The sequence below is a fragment of the Ostrinia furnacalis genome, unplaced genomic scaffold, assembly GCF_004193835.3.
Source record: "Ostrinia furnacalis isolate ACB-3 unplaced genomic scaffold, ASM419383v2 OfSCF2702, whole genome shotgun sequence".
NCBI lineage: Eukaryota > Metazoa > Arthropoda > Insecta > Lepidoptera > Crambidae > Ostrinia > Ostrinia furnacalis.
Window position 1 is genome coordinate 444,676 of NW_021132941.1, and position 17,222 is coordinate 461,897.

Sequence of the window (17,222 nt, forward strand, 5' to 3'; positions counted from 1 at the left end):
TAATGTTTTGCAACTACAGGCAGACAGTACGTAACTAAGTAACTAGGATATTTTATAAGAAGATAGCTAGCAGTGGTTGTATAAAAGAGATGGTGTTCTTTGAAATTTCTTGAAGGAGGTAAGACCAGTGACTTGTTGAAATAGCGATAGATGCTTGATCTTCGGCACTCTTTGGCGAAGCTAAGTACCTATGTTGAATGATGATCATGATGACGATGAATATGAAGAAGACGTAGAAGAAATAGCAGAAGAAGATGACGAATAAGAGGATAATGATGAGAATAATAATGATGATGACAATATTACCTGGTGCGTGCGTGCTGCAAGACGCCCCGAGCGGTCAGCCGCGTCTCCTACCAAAGTCAAAGCTGGTACGTTGGGGATAATGATGATGGTGATAATGAAAAAGAAGCGGAAGATGACAATGAAGCAGAAAAAACAGCAGTAGAAGAAGAAGTTGAAGAATAAGAGGATGATGATGACAATAATAATGGTGATGATGATGATGTTAAGTGGCGCATATGTGCTGTAAGATGCCTCGTCATCGTCGTGCAGAATGGATATTGAGCCACTACGTCGTTAAGACATCAGGCACAGCTGGGAGGTCTGATGATGATGATGTTACCTGGTGCGTGCGTGCTGTAAGACGCCTCGTCGTGCAGCATGGCCATAGAGCGGTCGGCGGCATCTGCTACCACGTCGCTGAGGCACAGCTGGGAGGTCGGGGATGAACACAGCATGGGGTCACCTGGAATGGAGTGGTTGAGGATTTGCGTTTTAGAAAGTCATGGCGAGGGTCAATCGCGCAGTAAATCTCTCCCGTTCTGGCGCCAAATAGGTGGGGGTTATGTCTGTAACCTGAACAGGTTATTTTCTAATTTTCCTGGATATTTCAGAGGAAGAGTATGTCTCTAGTTTATGGTATTAAAGAGGAAACAGCACAACAGTGTTAGTGCCAGACTGTCGATTCGAAAGTCAGGTTCGAACCCCTGAATTATTTTGGTGAATACAGGAATCTGGACATTACATTTAGCTGGAGGGGTTAGCGCAGTTATTAACAAACCCATCCTCACACTGCGTTGTGTGGGGTGGTTCGAGTCTATGAGGTCCACCTGACAAGGGATCCAAAAGGCGACATTCTTTCTGTAACCTATCCGAGTGCGTTCTTTCTGGTACCAATCGATCAACGTGGAAAGCATTGGGGAAGGCCTATGTTCAGCAGTGGATGTCCTATGGCTGAAATGAAGATGAGTGCTATTTTCTGGTACTCAAGATTAAGAAGAAAAAACNCCTAAATTAAAACTACAGTTTTACATTCCACTGGTCTAAACTAAGATGCTCACGCTAGGTATTTTAATTTAGTGATTTTTAGAGAAAATATTTTGGGCTGCGGGCTGCGGATAGAAATCTATGCCTACACTTTCATCAATCAAATGAATCAATCAATCAAATAAATCAATCAATCAAATAAATCAATCAGTTCCTTTCGAAAGATTTGTAATATTTCAAAAGAATGTATAGCCTGACCAGGAACATAAAAACCCTCGCCATGTTGCGGAAAACTAATGGAACTAATTTCTTTTAATGGCAACAGTAACTGAAAACTTCATTGACATGTCACCTTGCATGTCAGTCTATTGCTGTCAAAGTGTAAACAAACTTTAATTTAATTGTGCGCAATTGATTTTGTGAATTAAATTGCTAAAATCTTTTTATAGTCGTGAAAGAAAAGTGGTTCACAATGTGTTAAAGTATTTGTCGAAGAGAAATACTAAGGATTCGGACAATATTTTCATTGAATAATGTTTCCGACAAAGGTTGTCAAATTTACTGACATGTTTATCGTATAGTACAGTCCACTATGAAAATTAGGTGTGGTTTGTTTCAACTACCAATTTTGAAATTTTTTGTCACTTTCTAAGTGTTGAATTTTATGGATTTGGGAAAGAAGTACCGAGTTTGATGCGTTCATGAGCAGACAATGCAGTTGAATATTCAAGTTCTGAATTTGATTATTGATGAATAATAAAATAAATCCTACTAGCTCGATTGATGGTTTCATTTAATTTATTTAAACCAGGTTACTTATAATAATATTTTTTCGTTAATTTATGAAAATATCAAATTAGCCCGTAATCCTGAATTCTGATACATAAAGTTAGCCTATTAATTTAACACAGCTACGACTGTACTCAGTGTTGCACTATCAAATGCAATTGACGCGCCTCTATGCCAGGGTTTTTATGTTCCTGGTCAGGCTATAACTGGAAATAGCTGTACAATAACGATGGGAAATCGTCCTCTTTACAACTCCTTGAGGTGAGGCCAGTAGTAAAATAAAAAAGCTGATGATTATGATGTAGAAGAAGATGAAGAAAAAGAAAAAGACAAATACGAACGAGACGAAAAAAAGAAGCTAATAATGATGAAGGTGATGATTTACCCGGCGCGTGCGTGTTGTAAGCCCTGTCGTGAAGCATGACAATAGAGCGGTCGTCCGCGTCTACTATCAAACAGCTAGATCGTCTAGGAAGATGATAATATGATGATGATGATGATGATGATGAAGACGATGATGACAATATTACCTGGCGCGTGCGTGCTGTAAGACGCCTCGTCGTGCAGCATGGCCATGGAGCGATCGGCCGCGTCCGCTACCACGTCGCTGAGGCACAGCTGGAAGGTGATGGTGATGATGATGAAGAAGAAGAAGATGATGATAATATTACCTGGCGCGTGCGTGCTGTAAGACGCCTCGTCATGCAGCATGGCCATGGAGCGATCGGCCGCGTCCGCTACCACGTCGCTGAGGCACAGCTGGGAGGTCTGATGATGATGATGATGATGATGATGATGATAATACATTACCTGGTGTACACGTTCTGTAAGACGCCTCCTCGTGCAGCACGGCCTTGGAACCACCTTATCGCTAAGGCACAGCTGGGAGGTCGGGGATGATGATAATGATGATGAATAAACAGCAGAAGAAGATATAGAATAAGAGGATAGTGATTATAATAATAATGATGTGCAGTATGGCCACTGAGCCACCAAGTCGCTAAGACACAGCTGGAATGCCTGATGATGATAAAGATGATGATGATGATTATGTTACCTGGCGCGTGCGTGCTGTAAGACGCCTCGTCGTGCAGCATGGCCATGGAGCGGTCGGCCGCGTCCGCTACCACGTCGCTGAGGCACAGCTGGGAGGTCGAGGATGATGATGATGATGAAGAAGATGGAGATGATTATGTTACCTGGCGCGTGCGTGCTGTAAGAAGCCTCGTCATGCAGCATGACAATGGCGCGGTCGGCCGCGTCTACTACCAAAGGCACAGTTGGAACGTCGGGGGAAGATGACGATGATGATAATGAAGCAGAAAAAACAGCAGTAGAAGAAGAAGATGAAGAATAAGAGGATGATGATGACAATAATAATGATGATGATGATGATGTTAAGTGGCACACATGTGCTGTAAGATGCCTCGTCATCGTCGTGCAGAATGGATATTGAGCCACTACGTCGTTAAGACATCAGGCACAGCTGGGAGGTCTGATGATGATGATGATGATGATGATGATGATGATGTTACCTGGCGCGTGCGTGCTGTAAGACGCCTCGTCATGCAGCATGGCCATGGAGCGGTCGGCGGCGTCTGCTACCACGTCGCTGAGGCACAGCTGGGAGGTGATAATGATGATGATGATGATGAAGTTGATGATGTTACCTGGCGCGTGCGTGCTTTAAGACCAAAGACCATCGAGCGGTAGGTTGCGTCTACTACTAAAAGCACTTGCTGGGACGTCGGGGGAAGATGACGATGACAGTAATGAAGAAGGAGAAGCAGAAGAAACAACAGAGGATGAAGAAGATGAACAAAAATAACAAGATAATGATTATGATAAAGATGATTTATTTATTTATTTAATAAAGCGTGCGTGCTTAAGAAGTCTCGTCATGCAGCATGGCCATGGAGCGGTCAGCAGCGTCTGCTACCACGTCGCTGAGGCACAGCTGGGAGGTGATGATGATGATGATGATGAAGATGAAGACGATGATGACAATATTACCTGGCGCGTGCGTGCTGTAAGATGCCTCGTCATGCAGCATGGCCATGGAGCGGTCGGCGGCGTCTGCTACCACGTCGCTGAGGCGCAGCTGGGAGGTCGGGGATGATGATGATGATGATGAAGATGATGATGATGAAGAAGATGATGATTATAATGATGATGATGATAATATTACCTGTCGCGTGCGTGCTTAAGAAGTCTCGTCATGCAGCATGGCCATAGAGCGGTTGACCGCGTCTGCTACCAAAGGCACAGCTTGGAGGTCGGGGATGATGATGATGATGATGATGATGAAGACGATGATGACAATATTGCCTGGCGCGTGCGTGCTGCAAGACGCCTCGAGCGGTCAGCCACGTCTGCTACCAAAGGCAAAGCTGGTACTTCGGGGATAATGATGATGGTGATGATGAAGAAGAAGCAGAAGAAACAGCAGAAGAATATGATGATAAAGAATAATAAGATGATGATGAAGAAGATAATAATGATGAAGTCGATGACGTTACCTGGCGCGTGCGTGCTGTAAGACGCTTCGTCGTGCAGCATGGCCATGGAGCGGTCGGCGGCGTCTGCTACCACGTCGCTGAGGCACAGCTGGGAGGTCGGGGATGAACACAGCATGGGGTCACCTGGAACGAGGATTTGCGTTTTAAAAAGTCATGGCGAGGGTCAATCACGCAGTAAATCTCTCCCGTTCTGGCGCCAAATAGGTGGGGGTTATGTCTGTAACCTGAACAGGTTATTTTTTAGTTCTCCTGGATATTTCAGAGGAAGAGTATGTCTAGTTTCTGGTATTAAAGAGGAAACAGCACAACAGTGTTAGTGCCAGACTGTCGATTCGAAAGTCAGGTTCGAACCCCTGAATTATTTTGGTGAATACAGGAATCTGGACATTACATTTAGCTGGAGGGGTTAGCGCAGTTATTAACAAACCCATCCTCACACTGCGTTGTGTGGGGTGGTTCGAGTCTATGAGGTCCACCTGACAAGGGATCCAAAAGGCGACATTCTTTCTGTAACCTATCCGAGTGTGTTCTTTCTGGTACTCAAGAGGAAGAAACAGTGGTTTGTAGAAAGTAGGTATGTGAGTTTAGCGTGCTATGGAGAGGACTATGCTTGGTGTTTCTTTGCGAGATCGAATCAAAAATGAGGAAATCCGTAAACGAACCAAAGTCGCTGACATAGCCCGACGGATTAGCAAGCTGAAGTGGCACGCAGGCCGCTACCAATCGATCAACGTGGAAAGCATTGGGGAAGGCCTATGTTCAGCAGTGGATGTCCTATGGCTGAAATGAAGATGAGTGCTATTTTCTGGTACTCAAGATCAAGAGGAAAAAACGTGTGGTATTATGGGAAATCTCACCCTGCGTGACGGGGTTGTGCGAGTCGTCGTCCATGAGGTCTTCGATCTGCGCGAGGTTGAGCACGGCGTCGCTCTCGCTGCCGCCCAGGAGCCCTGGTGAGGGCGACAGCCGCATCTGAAACATAAGGAAACTGTTAAAAATCTGTAACGGGACTATTCCCACCTCTCGTTCCCACCACTGCAACTCCTGTGTAACCAGGATCTACAGCTTGACCGCCAATAAAAACCTGACCAGTGAAGATCAAGTTTAAAATTCTATAAGGTTACTTATTTTAATTAGACTGATCTGACAGATTCAATATTGGACGAAGTTTAAAGTTAATCTTCTGGACCACATCATGAGATGAAACCTTCTAAAAGGCTACGATATTTGGTCTGAATTCCTGATTCTTCTGAAATGGAGACCGGGGGCTCTAGCGTAACCTAACAAGAGTAATCAGTGTAGGCCTTATATCTCGTATACCAGGACCTTCGTATAGGTCGTCATCTTCACAGATTGGTCTTCTTCGATTATGTAGGTTGTCTGCAATAGACGGCTGACATGTCTCAATCACCCCGGCTTTACGTGTCCTACGGAAACTTATTTCTTCTTAAGATAATCAGTTCGATTCAAGTTTGCAATATCCTGAATCAAGCTGGGTGAGCAAAACATTATGGTTTTGAATCCAGAAATTGCGAGTCAGTCTCAATCTCAATTAGCAATGACAATACTCTAACGGTGTCAATATGGAACTACCAATAGGAGATCAGTTCCTCTGACTATGACGGGGTGGCGTAGGTACTGCTAAAGGATTGCAGGAGGTATAGCAGAGGCGACTCACCTTAATGTCTTTATGGCTGAAGAGGTTATCGGGCACGGGCTCCAGGCACAGGTCGGGCTCCAGGCAGCCCAGCGACAGGCCCTCGTCGCGGCTGAGCGGAGAACACGAGCCCAGCTTCAGCCCATCTGGAACAAGCGAGCGAGGTGACATATTGGGCTTTGGATTTAGGTGTGGCATNATGTGTCAGATTTTTTTTAACTTTTAATAAGCTCTCTTAGACAGTTCTTGACATAACCTTCCGAATGTACTCGGGGCAATCAGGAAATTGACTTTTGATGACAATATGATGGTAGTTGAAAATTTTCAAGCCCGCCCGAACGGACGACTCCGTGAGCCGCCAGTCTGCTTGTGACCACGGCTGCAGCATCGCAGCCGAAACATCAAGCCGTCAGTACATAATGTAACTCATTCATAAATGTGGTGTTAAGACCCATGTCTTTCTGTTTAAGTTGACTTTTGATGAAAAGTAGTTTTACACAGTTTTCAACATAATAATAATTCGCTCTGTTCAACATAATAATGTAGTCTGGTGAGGGGAAGTAGCTCTATAATCTCAGTTAGTATTGGATAATATTCTCCAGTAGATATATCCTGAGACGACAGCAAGGGCTGGTCTGGTACCAAGCACTGCAGTGAAAAGTTTTCCCAGGGATCGAAATTCATTAGATAAACTTGTGGACTTTTAAAACGACCGAGGGTGTTGTAACAATTATCATTAAAATCATAAAGCTGGTGTCAGATTTAGTAAGCTGACATGCACCCGCGATGTTTTAACCGCAATTGGAACAATTGCACAATATTTTTTTAATTCCCTTAAAGGAACCGAATCCAAGACTCATCATCAAGGAATAGGTAGCTACCTAATGCGTCGAGCGCGGACAGGCACTCCCCGGGCGGCATGTCGCGCAGCAGGTCGGGCGGCGGCTCGCCCAGCTCCATCAGCGGCGCCGGCTCCGTCTTGGGCAGGATCACCTCCTGGAAGAGATAATGATTAATTAGCATGTTCCTTTCAAACCTTCTACCAAGTCCCGTGAGCGCTACGGAGTTACTAAATTGATATGTTTCCAAACTTTATGTCATGCGGGTAAGGAATACTCAATCCAAAACGCTTTACATAGAGCTGGAGGACGGTTGCTGAATCGCAGTCTTAAGAACTCATAAAGAGTGTAGAAAGGGACCTACTCATCCTGTGGAAGTCGTAAAAAGCAATATAATACACATAACAAGCGTAGGGAGTATATATTAGGCTTTCGTACGCTTTTGAAGGCTGAATCATTTATTTTGTTATTTTGTCTTCGGTAAATTAGAGAGGGTGTACTGCTGCAGTTACATAAAACTCAAGGAAAGAAGAACTGAATATCTTTAGTCAGGATCACAGATACTGGCATGTGACGTTATCATAGTTTCAACCGAATATTTTAGTAAATAAGTAATTTTTATTCATGACCGTTGTCCAATTGCGTTAAGATAATTACATCGCGTATACTCACAGGAGTGGAGGCGTGCGCAGGCGATGCATGGGGTTCGGAGCTCGCAGTGTCTACGCCGGAGTCGTCAGTATGCGGCGACGCCCATCCACCGCTGTCGCTACTCGACACCGGCAGCCCGTGCAGTTTGGCTAGACGTTCTAATTCCTGGAAGCAAGATTATTAAACATTAGGTTAGGCTACACAATATGGCCATCCACCTTATTAGGCTCTTGTGGACACCGTTGGATTGAAGTAGACAAAACTCCGCTTTTTTGGCTGGGAGAACCCACTGCCAGTTCCATCGTTTTTCCCGGCGCAAAAAAAGGGCCTAGGTGGATTTAGTAGGGCTGCTAAGCTGTTTTATTCTAGCTATTTTAGAAATTTAAGTAGTGGAAACGAGACGTAGAAGGCAAACGTCCATGTAGTAGGACTTTTGATACTTACAATAAGAAAGATTTTTTTATGAGAATTTGACCTAAAACGTTTTTACATTGTGGTGGTAAAATCAGGCATAAAGAAAGCAAAACGTTCGTGGGTTAAGGTCCCAATTAAAGTGAATTTTCTAGCGTGGTCTACTGACCTGTATCCTCAGCATCAGCTTCCTATTATGCAGCTCTATCTGCTTTCTTCTCTGCTCGCTCTGCTTGAGCCTGTTGACCTCGTCTCGCAAGCACTTGATGTAGTCCACGCTGCTCTTGAGGATCGTGCCTTTGTTGGGTCGAACGTCACGGATGACGTCATAGAAGGGATCGTTGGTCTTCGGCAGGAGCGTCCCTAACTCCTTGATGCGGTCGTTAATGTTGAACCGGCGTCGGCGTTCAACTGAAATAACGAACATGAACAACATTATGGTAAGCTGGAGGTAATTTAATGTGCTAACCCTTTTTTACGGTCGTTTCTGTACAAGTTCAAACACAGTTTCCAGATATAAATCCTCCCAATCTTACAGGAAAGACAAAAAAAGACACAAACGATCTCGGTTGGCAAAAATGCACCTTGCAGCAACGGCCTGATCAAAGTGGCATGAAATGCAAAATATACAATTTGATTTAATGTGCTCCAATCTTGGAATTTAATTCAAGGAACAGATCGGGAGAACTCCTACTCACAAGTAATGCATGGAAGCTTTCACCATGCACTAAATAAACTCTCGTACAGTTCAACTAGCAATTACGGGTACCTACCTATTATCAAATTCTACTCACTCATATTATGATTGTCCTTCTTCTGCCGGTCTTTCGCTAAGGCGTGCATGTCGGCATCGGACAGCAGGGCGCAGTCCCCGGCGACCGAGCTGGCCGTGGATGGAGGACCCGACGACGAGAGGGGGCCCGCGCCGCCGTCCAGGGATAGGATGTCCTCTAGGAACTCATCAGCCTGGAATGAGAAAGAAGAGACTTTGAGAATTTTAAGAGAGGGGAAGAGTACATTGAGAGAGAGAGAAGTATGNTGTGGCATTAGATTAATTTTACTCTAAGGAGCTTAAAATCTTTTTACACAAATCCTAATGTTAACAAGCTAAGAAGAAGCAGCGCAAGAATCTCTCAGTACTAGATACGTTCTTCCTGAGATTGCAGCAAGTGCTGGTACTAACCAGTGATGGCCAAATTTGTCCCAGTAACGAAATTAGTCAGAAGAAGATTGTAGATGACAAAAGTGAGCGTGCGATGTAACAACTAAGATCAGATCAAGTTTCCGTCAGACGTTGCCATCATAACCAAACTCGGAACCATTACACAGTGCTTAAATTAAATTATTAATATATTTATCTTAAAGGAACCGAACCTAGGATAATAGTCACAAAGTTGACAGGTACCTAATACGTCAAGTGTGAACAGTAACTCTCTTGTGTCGCAGCAGGTTTTTTTTTGTTTTGTCACCACTGGGATTCGAACCCAGGACCATAATGTTAGAGTAGGTAGCTACCTAATGCGTCGAGCGCGGACAGGCACTCCCCGGGCGGCATGTCCCGCAGAGTCTTCATTCCCCAATGTTCCTTAAAGGAACCGAACCTAGCATCATATCTAGCACGCCGCAATTACAATGATTAAGTCCCATCTAGGAACCGAACCTAGGATCTTAGACTAGGTAGCTACCTAATGCGTCGACCGCGGACAGGCACTCGCCGGGTGGCATGTCCCGCAGTCTTCATTCCACATTTTCCTTAAAGCAGGGGTTCCCTAACTTATTTGACACGCGCCCCCTTTCGACCATACAAAAAATTACCCCTTCCTTCAGTCCAGATTATTTATTGGTCGTGTCGAGCTGTCTTGAATGCATTCTCTCAGCGGTCGCAGGTTTTTTAATACATAGCTACACAGATGGCCCGCGCCCCCCTTTAAAGATCTTAGCGCCTCCAATGGGGGGCGGGGGCACTTTGGGAACCCCTGCCTTAAAGGAACCAAACCTAGGAACTCAGAGTAGGTAGCTACCTCATGCGTTTAGCGCGGACCAGGCACTCTTAAGGCGCCGTGTTCCGCAGTGTCTACGTTCCACATGTTCCTTATAGAACCGAACCATGGAATCGTTGTATCCAAACCAAACTGGGAATAATTACAGTGATTTTTCTATACATGTGCCTCACCATCTAGGAACCCAACCCATGTTCGCAACCACAGTGATTGTCTTATCAAGGAACCGAACCTAGGATCTTAGAGTAGGTAGCTACCTAATGCGTCGAGCGCGGACAGGCACTCCCCGGGCGGCATGTCCCGCAGAGTCTTCATTCCACAATGTTCCTTAAAGGAACCGAACCTAGCATCATATCTGGCACGTCGCAATTACAATGATAAGTCCCACCTAGGAACCTAGGATCTCAGAGTAGGTAGCTACCTAATGCGTCGAGCGCGGACAGGCACTCCCCGGGCGGCATGTCGCGCAGCAGGTCGGGCGGCGGCTCGCCCAGCTCCATCAGCGGCGCCGGCTCCGTCTTGGGCAGGATCACCTCCTGGAAGAGATAAATGATTAATTAGCATGTTCCTTTCAAACCTTCTACCAAGTCCCGCGAGCGCTACGGAGTTACTAAATTGCTATTTTGCCAAACTTTATGTCATGCGGGTAAGGAATACTCAATCCAAAACGCTTTACATAGAGCTGGAGGACGGTTGCTGAATCGCAGTCTTAAGAACTCATAAAGAGTGTAGAAAGGGACCTACTCATCCTGTGGAAGTCGTAAAAAGCGGTATAATCCACATAACAAGCGTAGGGAGTATATTAGGCTTTCGTACGCTTATGAAGGCTGAATCATTTATTTTGTTATTTTGTCTTCAGTAAATTAGAGAGGGTGTACTGCTGCAGTGAAGAAATGCAGAATTTTTTTTTCAGGTCACCTTACATAAAACTCAAGGAAAGAAGGACTGGATATCTTTAGTCAGCATCCCAGGTACTGACATGTGATGTCGTCATAATTTTAGGCGAATTATAGTTTTAGTACATAAGTAATTTTTATTCAGGACCGATGTCCAATTGCGTTAAGACAATCACATTACGTATACTTACAGGGGTGGAGGCGTGCGCAGGCGACGCATGCGGCTCAGAGCTCGCAGTGTCGACGCCGGAGTCGTCAGTATGCGGCGACGCCCATCCACCGCTGTCGCTGCTCGACACCGGCAGCCCGTGCAGTTTGGCTAGACGTTCTAATTCCTGGAAGCAAGATTATTAAATATTAAGTCAGGCTATACATGGCAGTTCCATCTCATTAGGCTCTGGTGGACACCGTTGGATTGAAGTGGGCAAAACTCCGCCTTTTTGGCGAGGAGAACCCACTGCCAGTTCCATCGCTTTTCCCGGCGCAAAAAAGGGCCTAGGTGGATTTAGTAGGGCTGCTAAGCTGTTTTATTCTAGCTATTTTAGGGATTTAAGTAGTGGAAACGAGACGTAGAAGACAAAAGTCCATGTAGTTGGACTTTTGATACTTACAATAAGAAAGTTTTTTCTCATGAGAATTTGACCTAAAACGTAAAACCTTGTGATGGTAAAATCAGGCATAAAGAAAGCAAAACGTTCGTGGGTAAAGGTCCCAATTAAAGTAAATTTTCTAGCGTGATCTACTGACCTGTATCCTCAGCATCAGCTTCCTATTATGCAGCTCTATCTGCTTTCTTCTCTGCTCGCTCTGTTTGAGCCTGTTGACCTCGTCTCGCAAGCACTTGATGTAGTCCACGCTACTCTTGAGGATCGTGCCTTTGTTGGGCCGCACGTCACGAATGACGTCATAGAAGGGATCGTTGGTCTTCGGCAGGAGCGTCCCTAACTCCTTGATGCGGTCGTTAATGTTGAACCGGCGTCGGCGTTCAACTGGAATGAAGAAAATGTATAAATTAGTACAACATTCCATAATGATGGTATCTACTGGGATATAAAACTTTGTCTGCGCACAAAGTTCTTTTGGAAAATAAAGATCAAAAGAAACGAAAACACAAAAGCAAAATAAAAAAGTGTATGAATTTAGATAACTTAGACCTGGAGATGTGATGAAGACGGGTGGAAAAAGTCTTCAGAAGCTGAAGAAGACCAATTAGGAGAAAAACGATCCCCATTGATAACTGTGCATCATAGGCAGATCTTAGCCCTTATCGTTAAAAAAACACCAAGAAGTTCGTAACTTCCTCATCATAGTGCCATCAAACACAAAAATTATGCTTTTCGATTTATGAGCTCCATCTTGGAATTGAAAGAAAGCAAGAAAGAATTGAGTCGAGAAATAGATTGAAAGAAGAAAGAAAAGACGAAGATTGGGGGAAGTCTTACTCAAAAAATAATCCACGGAAGCCTTGAGACCATGCACTAACTAAACTCTCGAACAGTTCAGCTAGCAATTACGGTTAATCAAAGTCTACTTACTCATATTATGATTGTCCTTCTTCTGCCGGTCTTTCGCTAAGGCGTGCATGTCGGCATCTGACAGCAGGGCGCAGTCCCCGGCGACCGAGCTGGCCGTGGATGGAGGACCCGACGACGAGAGAGGGCCTGCGCCGCCGTCCAGGGATAGGATGTCCTCTAGGAACTCATCAGCCTGGAATTAGAAAGAAGAGTCTTTGAGAATTTTAAGAGAGGGGAAGAGTACATTGAGAGAGAGAAGTATGCAGATCTGTCTTTAAGCTTTTCGGACCTATCACACCAGCAAAGAGAGATAGTACCAGGTCTTTAGCAAAGGACATCGGTTAATTTTTGTATTAAAAAGGAATGAAACAGCATAAACATTATGATCATCATTCATCATTAGCAAGGGATGGCACAAATCATAATTTCCCGCTTCTTTGATCCAGCCGGAATGAAACTTAGTAGCCTATGTTCAGCAGTGGATATTCTGTGGCCTCATTGGTTAAATGAGATATCTTAGTTTTTTAGAGCCTCACTAACTTTTGTCAACACTTAATACCTCTGAATTGGTGGTGCCTATGGAACAGAGCCGGGGCCGACCAGCGCGGAGGTAGACGCGCGATCGGCGGGGAACACGGCGCTTCAGCTCCGGTGCCGACTGCGCGAGCGATGTATATAGTTTCATTAATTTTTGTCCAGCTCTACATAATCTGGTGTCTACACTGACCTCTGAGTTACCCACGGGGCAGAGTCCAGGGCTAAGCAGTGAGGACCTCCTCGCTGGAGATGCGTTCGGGGGACGCAGCTCGCCAGCACCGACAAGACTGCGTGAGTGAGGTTTCTAGGGTCTTACTTTATCTGGTGTTCATACTGACCTCTAAATTGGTGGTGCAGTGGACAAAGCAGAGCCGGGGCATGTGGCCGAGTGTCGTACGGGCGAGGTATCTAGCTAGAGTTTTACTAACTTTCACCCGGTTCTACACTATCTGGTGTCCACACTAACCTCTGTTTTGTTCCCCAGTCGATGAAACACATGATGTCGTGCCCTGAGTGCCCGAGCAACTGCACGCAGGAGGATTTAATGAATGCTGCTGACAACGCCACTCTTGTAGCGGAGTTTTGGGCTGACACTGTGTAGGTTTGTTGTCGACACGATAAGATGAAGACTCACCTCTGGCAGCGTAGGGCGTCCACCCACAAGGCGGACCGACGACTTCATAAAGGTAGCGGGAAGACGCTGGATGCAGGCCGCCACCAACCAACCATTGTGGAAATCATTGGATGAGGCCTATGTTCAGCAGTGGGCGTCCTATGGCTGAAATGACGATGATGATGAAGACTGACCTCTGAGTTGGTGGTGCCCACGGAGCAGAGCCCGGGGCTGAGCAGCGAGGAGGTGGAGGCGCGGTCGGGGGACGCGGCGCGGCGCCCCAGCTCCGGCGCAGACTGCGCGGGCGCACTGCGTGGCGACGGCGACACCTGAAGACAACCAAGAAAACAAGTGATGATCAGGCCGAAGGCGAGCTTCACCCGGAATCCTCAACCACGGAGGAACTGGCTATCATACCTCTAACTGACGGAACACAACAATGCTGTTAATATTGTTGTTATGATGACAGACTTAGGTAAGATGTTGGTAGCTAGGCTGGCGGACTTAGAACAAGTCCTACCACCAACCAAACTGAACAGAAAAATCTGCCCCCACTGGGAATCGAACCCGGGACCTCTGCGTCTGAAGCAGGCGGTCTTACCACTAGACCACAGAGGCGGTTAAGTTCTTCATCATTATCTTCATCATCAGGTCATTGAGTTCTGTATTACAAAACTAAGGTACAGACGAAAGATTTTGACTGGTTGAATGAAGTTAATATTGCTCGATCACAAGACAGCATCTATGACTGAGATTTTTAATCGGGAATCAAGTTACTTAAATACTTTATTGTGGAATTTCGTGTCCACTGCAGGAGCATTGTACTTAGTCGGGTCATAAGTTCTGTCACATGTTTATAGTGAAATAATTTATACTAAATTTGTTTTTACGGTATCATTACCAATTGAAAGGTACTAAAACAAAGATTTTATGCTTACAAAAATAATTTAAAATTTTCCTCGCAATTATGAATACAAGGGTTCAAACTGCGTGGTCAGTGGTCTCTAGAAACACGAGCGAGTTTCGTATCAATATCGGCGGCTGGTTTAATACAGGATGCCTTGAGGGATTTCAAATCAGTATGAGGCATAGAGCAGGCCTTCCTCTCCAAATGTTGCTATATTTTGTAATCCAACGGGTTAGAGTCTGGACTGGATTAGGGCTAGACTTCGTGCCGGCTGAGGTCAATTTTACGCCCTACGAGCGGGTTTTGCGCGCTTTTCGCTCTATGAGCTGGCTCAGAATCCTGCTGGAACTCCTAGTGTTTGTTATTGGGCATGATATGTGAAAGAGGTTCCATAAACTTTGTGAGAACTGAATTTTGATACAGAAAGGCATTCGTTTTTATGCCTTTCATGCAAAAAATACCTCAAAAAAGCCCAAATTTGAGACATGTTACCAAACCTTTAGTGACGATAAAAGCTGGCCTAGCTGGACAGCCGAAATTAAGCTGGTGCTTCTTTATTGATGTACGCATCCAACTTATTATTTTGTTTTTTGTAACTCTCCTCCACGGTAAAAAAAAAACATTCGAAAAATTATTTTCAAAGTACTTTTTTCCCGCGTACCGCTTAAGCAAAACGTGGGATTTCTTCACTCTCAGGTCTTTTAAACGCGCATCCAAGTGATTTTTTTTTATTCAAAAAGTTTGAAGCCTTGAGTCTTCATAAATACCAATTTCACCCTGGTTCTGCTTAAGCCTACCTCCAGGGCAGGCAAAGCCCGCTAACGCATGGGATTTTTTTGAGTTCGCGCCTTCGCAGCTTTTAACGCAGCTGGAGTCCTAACCGTGCAAGAACAATTACTTTTGTTTTGTGTCTTCTACACTTAAAACTTCATTTTATCGTTTGATGAAACGATAAACGTAAAATTGATATTTAATTAAATTTTTTCAACACATCGAAAATCTGCTTTGGCGCGTAACCGCACCAATGCAGCGTGACAACTGCTGTTCGGTCTTCTTTATGCGTCCACTACATATTTAAAAACAAATAAAATTCAAAACAGTGCACATTTTTAATTTCGTTAAATATTCTAAATTCTAATTCAATAAATATTTTTGAGACCTTCATTCAAAATTCAATAGTTATGATCATGTGACAGAACTTATGACCTGACTAGGTATTTTACCAGAGCTAGGTAGGTAGGTAAATTATTGAGGAATCGGCCGACATCCACCAATCAGATGGGTTGGGTAGAATTGTTTAGGTAAGTACTTCAAGGTTACTTTACTCAAGATTCTTGCGGATGGACTGCTTTTCTGTTCTTACAGTAGTTAGGTGGTTATTCCCGTAGCTACTTAAGGTTGGGTAAGTTTGGTAAGTAAGTCATTGGTGGCCAAACTGTAAATATATTCTGGCTGAGTTTCATGCGCTGCTTCTTCTCAGCACTGGCCCATTTATTGTCCCGAAACAGTGGTAAGGTCAATACTGGGACATGTAAAAGTGCTTATGAAAAGCCTATTTGCAAAAATAAATGAGTTTTATACAAGACTTGCAGTGGAAACGAGGTGAGTACTAGTATACTTCCGTTCCTTCTGATCTAAGATATCTTATTTGCTTCAGAATTACAATGTCTAGTACCTCCATTTGGCACCACCATACAAGCGAATGCTAAAAGGATCAATCCTCTGCTAATAGGTGAATCACGCGATGTATGGAAACCAAATTCCGCCCGTTTTGTATGAAACGTGACTGATACTGATAAAAGAGTTAGAACCGGCGTGCGAAGATCAACTTGGCCTTCGGGCTTGGTAATAAGATAATGTATTTATTTGGACATACACGTTTGATGCGTAAGTGTTTCTAAGTTTCATGCTGGTAGAGTGTTTATTACTATTTTGGTACTATATACGAGATTACCTGCATGCGGGATTTGTTCGTAATCAACAAAAGAAACTGAATCTATTTCGTTATTTTTTGCACTGAAATAATGATTTTACTGAGAACCTTGCAACTCCAGCTACTTGCCTGCATAATATTTGGAGGATTCAATAAATTGCAATCTATACTAATATTATAAAGCTGAAGAGTTTGTTTGTTTGTTTACTTGAACGCGCTAAACTCCGGAACTACTGGTCCGATTTGAAAAATTCTTTCAGTGTTAGATAGCCCATTTATCGAGGAAGGCTATAGGCTATACAACTACGATCAATAGGAGCAGAGCAATAATGAAAAATGTTGCGAAAACGGGTTTTCACGCGTACCAAGTCGCGGGAACAGTTAGTATAAAAATATTAATAGAAGTATATCTGCCCTTAATAAAGTCACTGTAGTTAAAAGCTGTCTCAGATTTTGGTTTATATTCATGGGTTTCATTATAAAAACATTAACAACGCAGCAATATGTTTACTCAGCTAATCTAGATTGTACATCGCCGCTATTACCAATATTTACCATAGTGTTAATGCCCGTATTTCTTCAGTGTTTTATAAATCTAACAATATTTAAACAGTTCATTTCATAGTGTACTTTCTTTGTTAGGAAGATAAATATCTAGGCAATCTTGCAATCACACGTCTAGATTTT

At 44.1% G+C, this 17,222-nt stretch overlaps 1 protein-coding gene across 1 annotated transcript in view; it reads right to left on the reverse strand.

Annotated features, from left to right (window-relative positions):
• The window catches only part of Mitf (transcription factor Mitf), a 42,837-nt gene that overhangs the window by 2,651 nt on the left and 22,964 nt on the right, over window positions 1-17,222 (reverse strand). The window contains exons 5-12 of the mRNA XM_028309308.1: window positions 13,890-14,024; window positions 12,567-12,738; window positions 11,779-12,020; window positions 11,223-11,366; window positions 10,557-10,671; window positions 6,256-6,380; window positions 5,435-5,549; window positions 4,578-4,700 (exon numbers count right to left, since the gene is read on the reverse strand). Of these exons, the coding sequence (XP_028165109.1) occupies window positions 4,578-4,700; window positions 5,435-5,549; window positions 6,256-6,380; window positions 10,557-10,671; window positions 11,223-11,366; window positions 11,779-12,020; window positions 12,567-12,738; window positions 13,890-14,024 (1,171 nt within the window). The remainder of the gene's footprint in view (window positions 1-4,577; window positions 4,701-5,434; window positions 5,550-6,255; window positions 6,381-10,556; window positions 10,672-11,222; window positions 11,367-11,778; window positions 12,021-12,566; window positions 12,739-13,889; window positions 14,025-17,222) is intronic.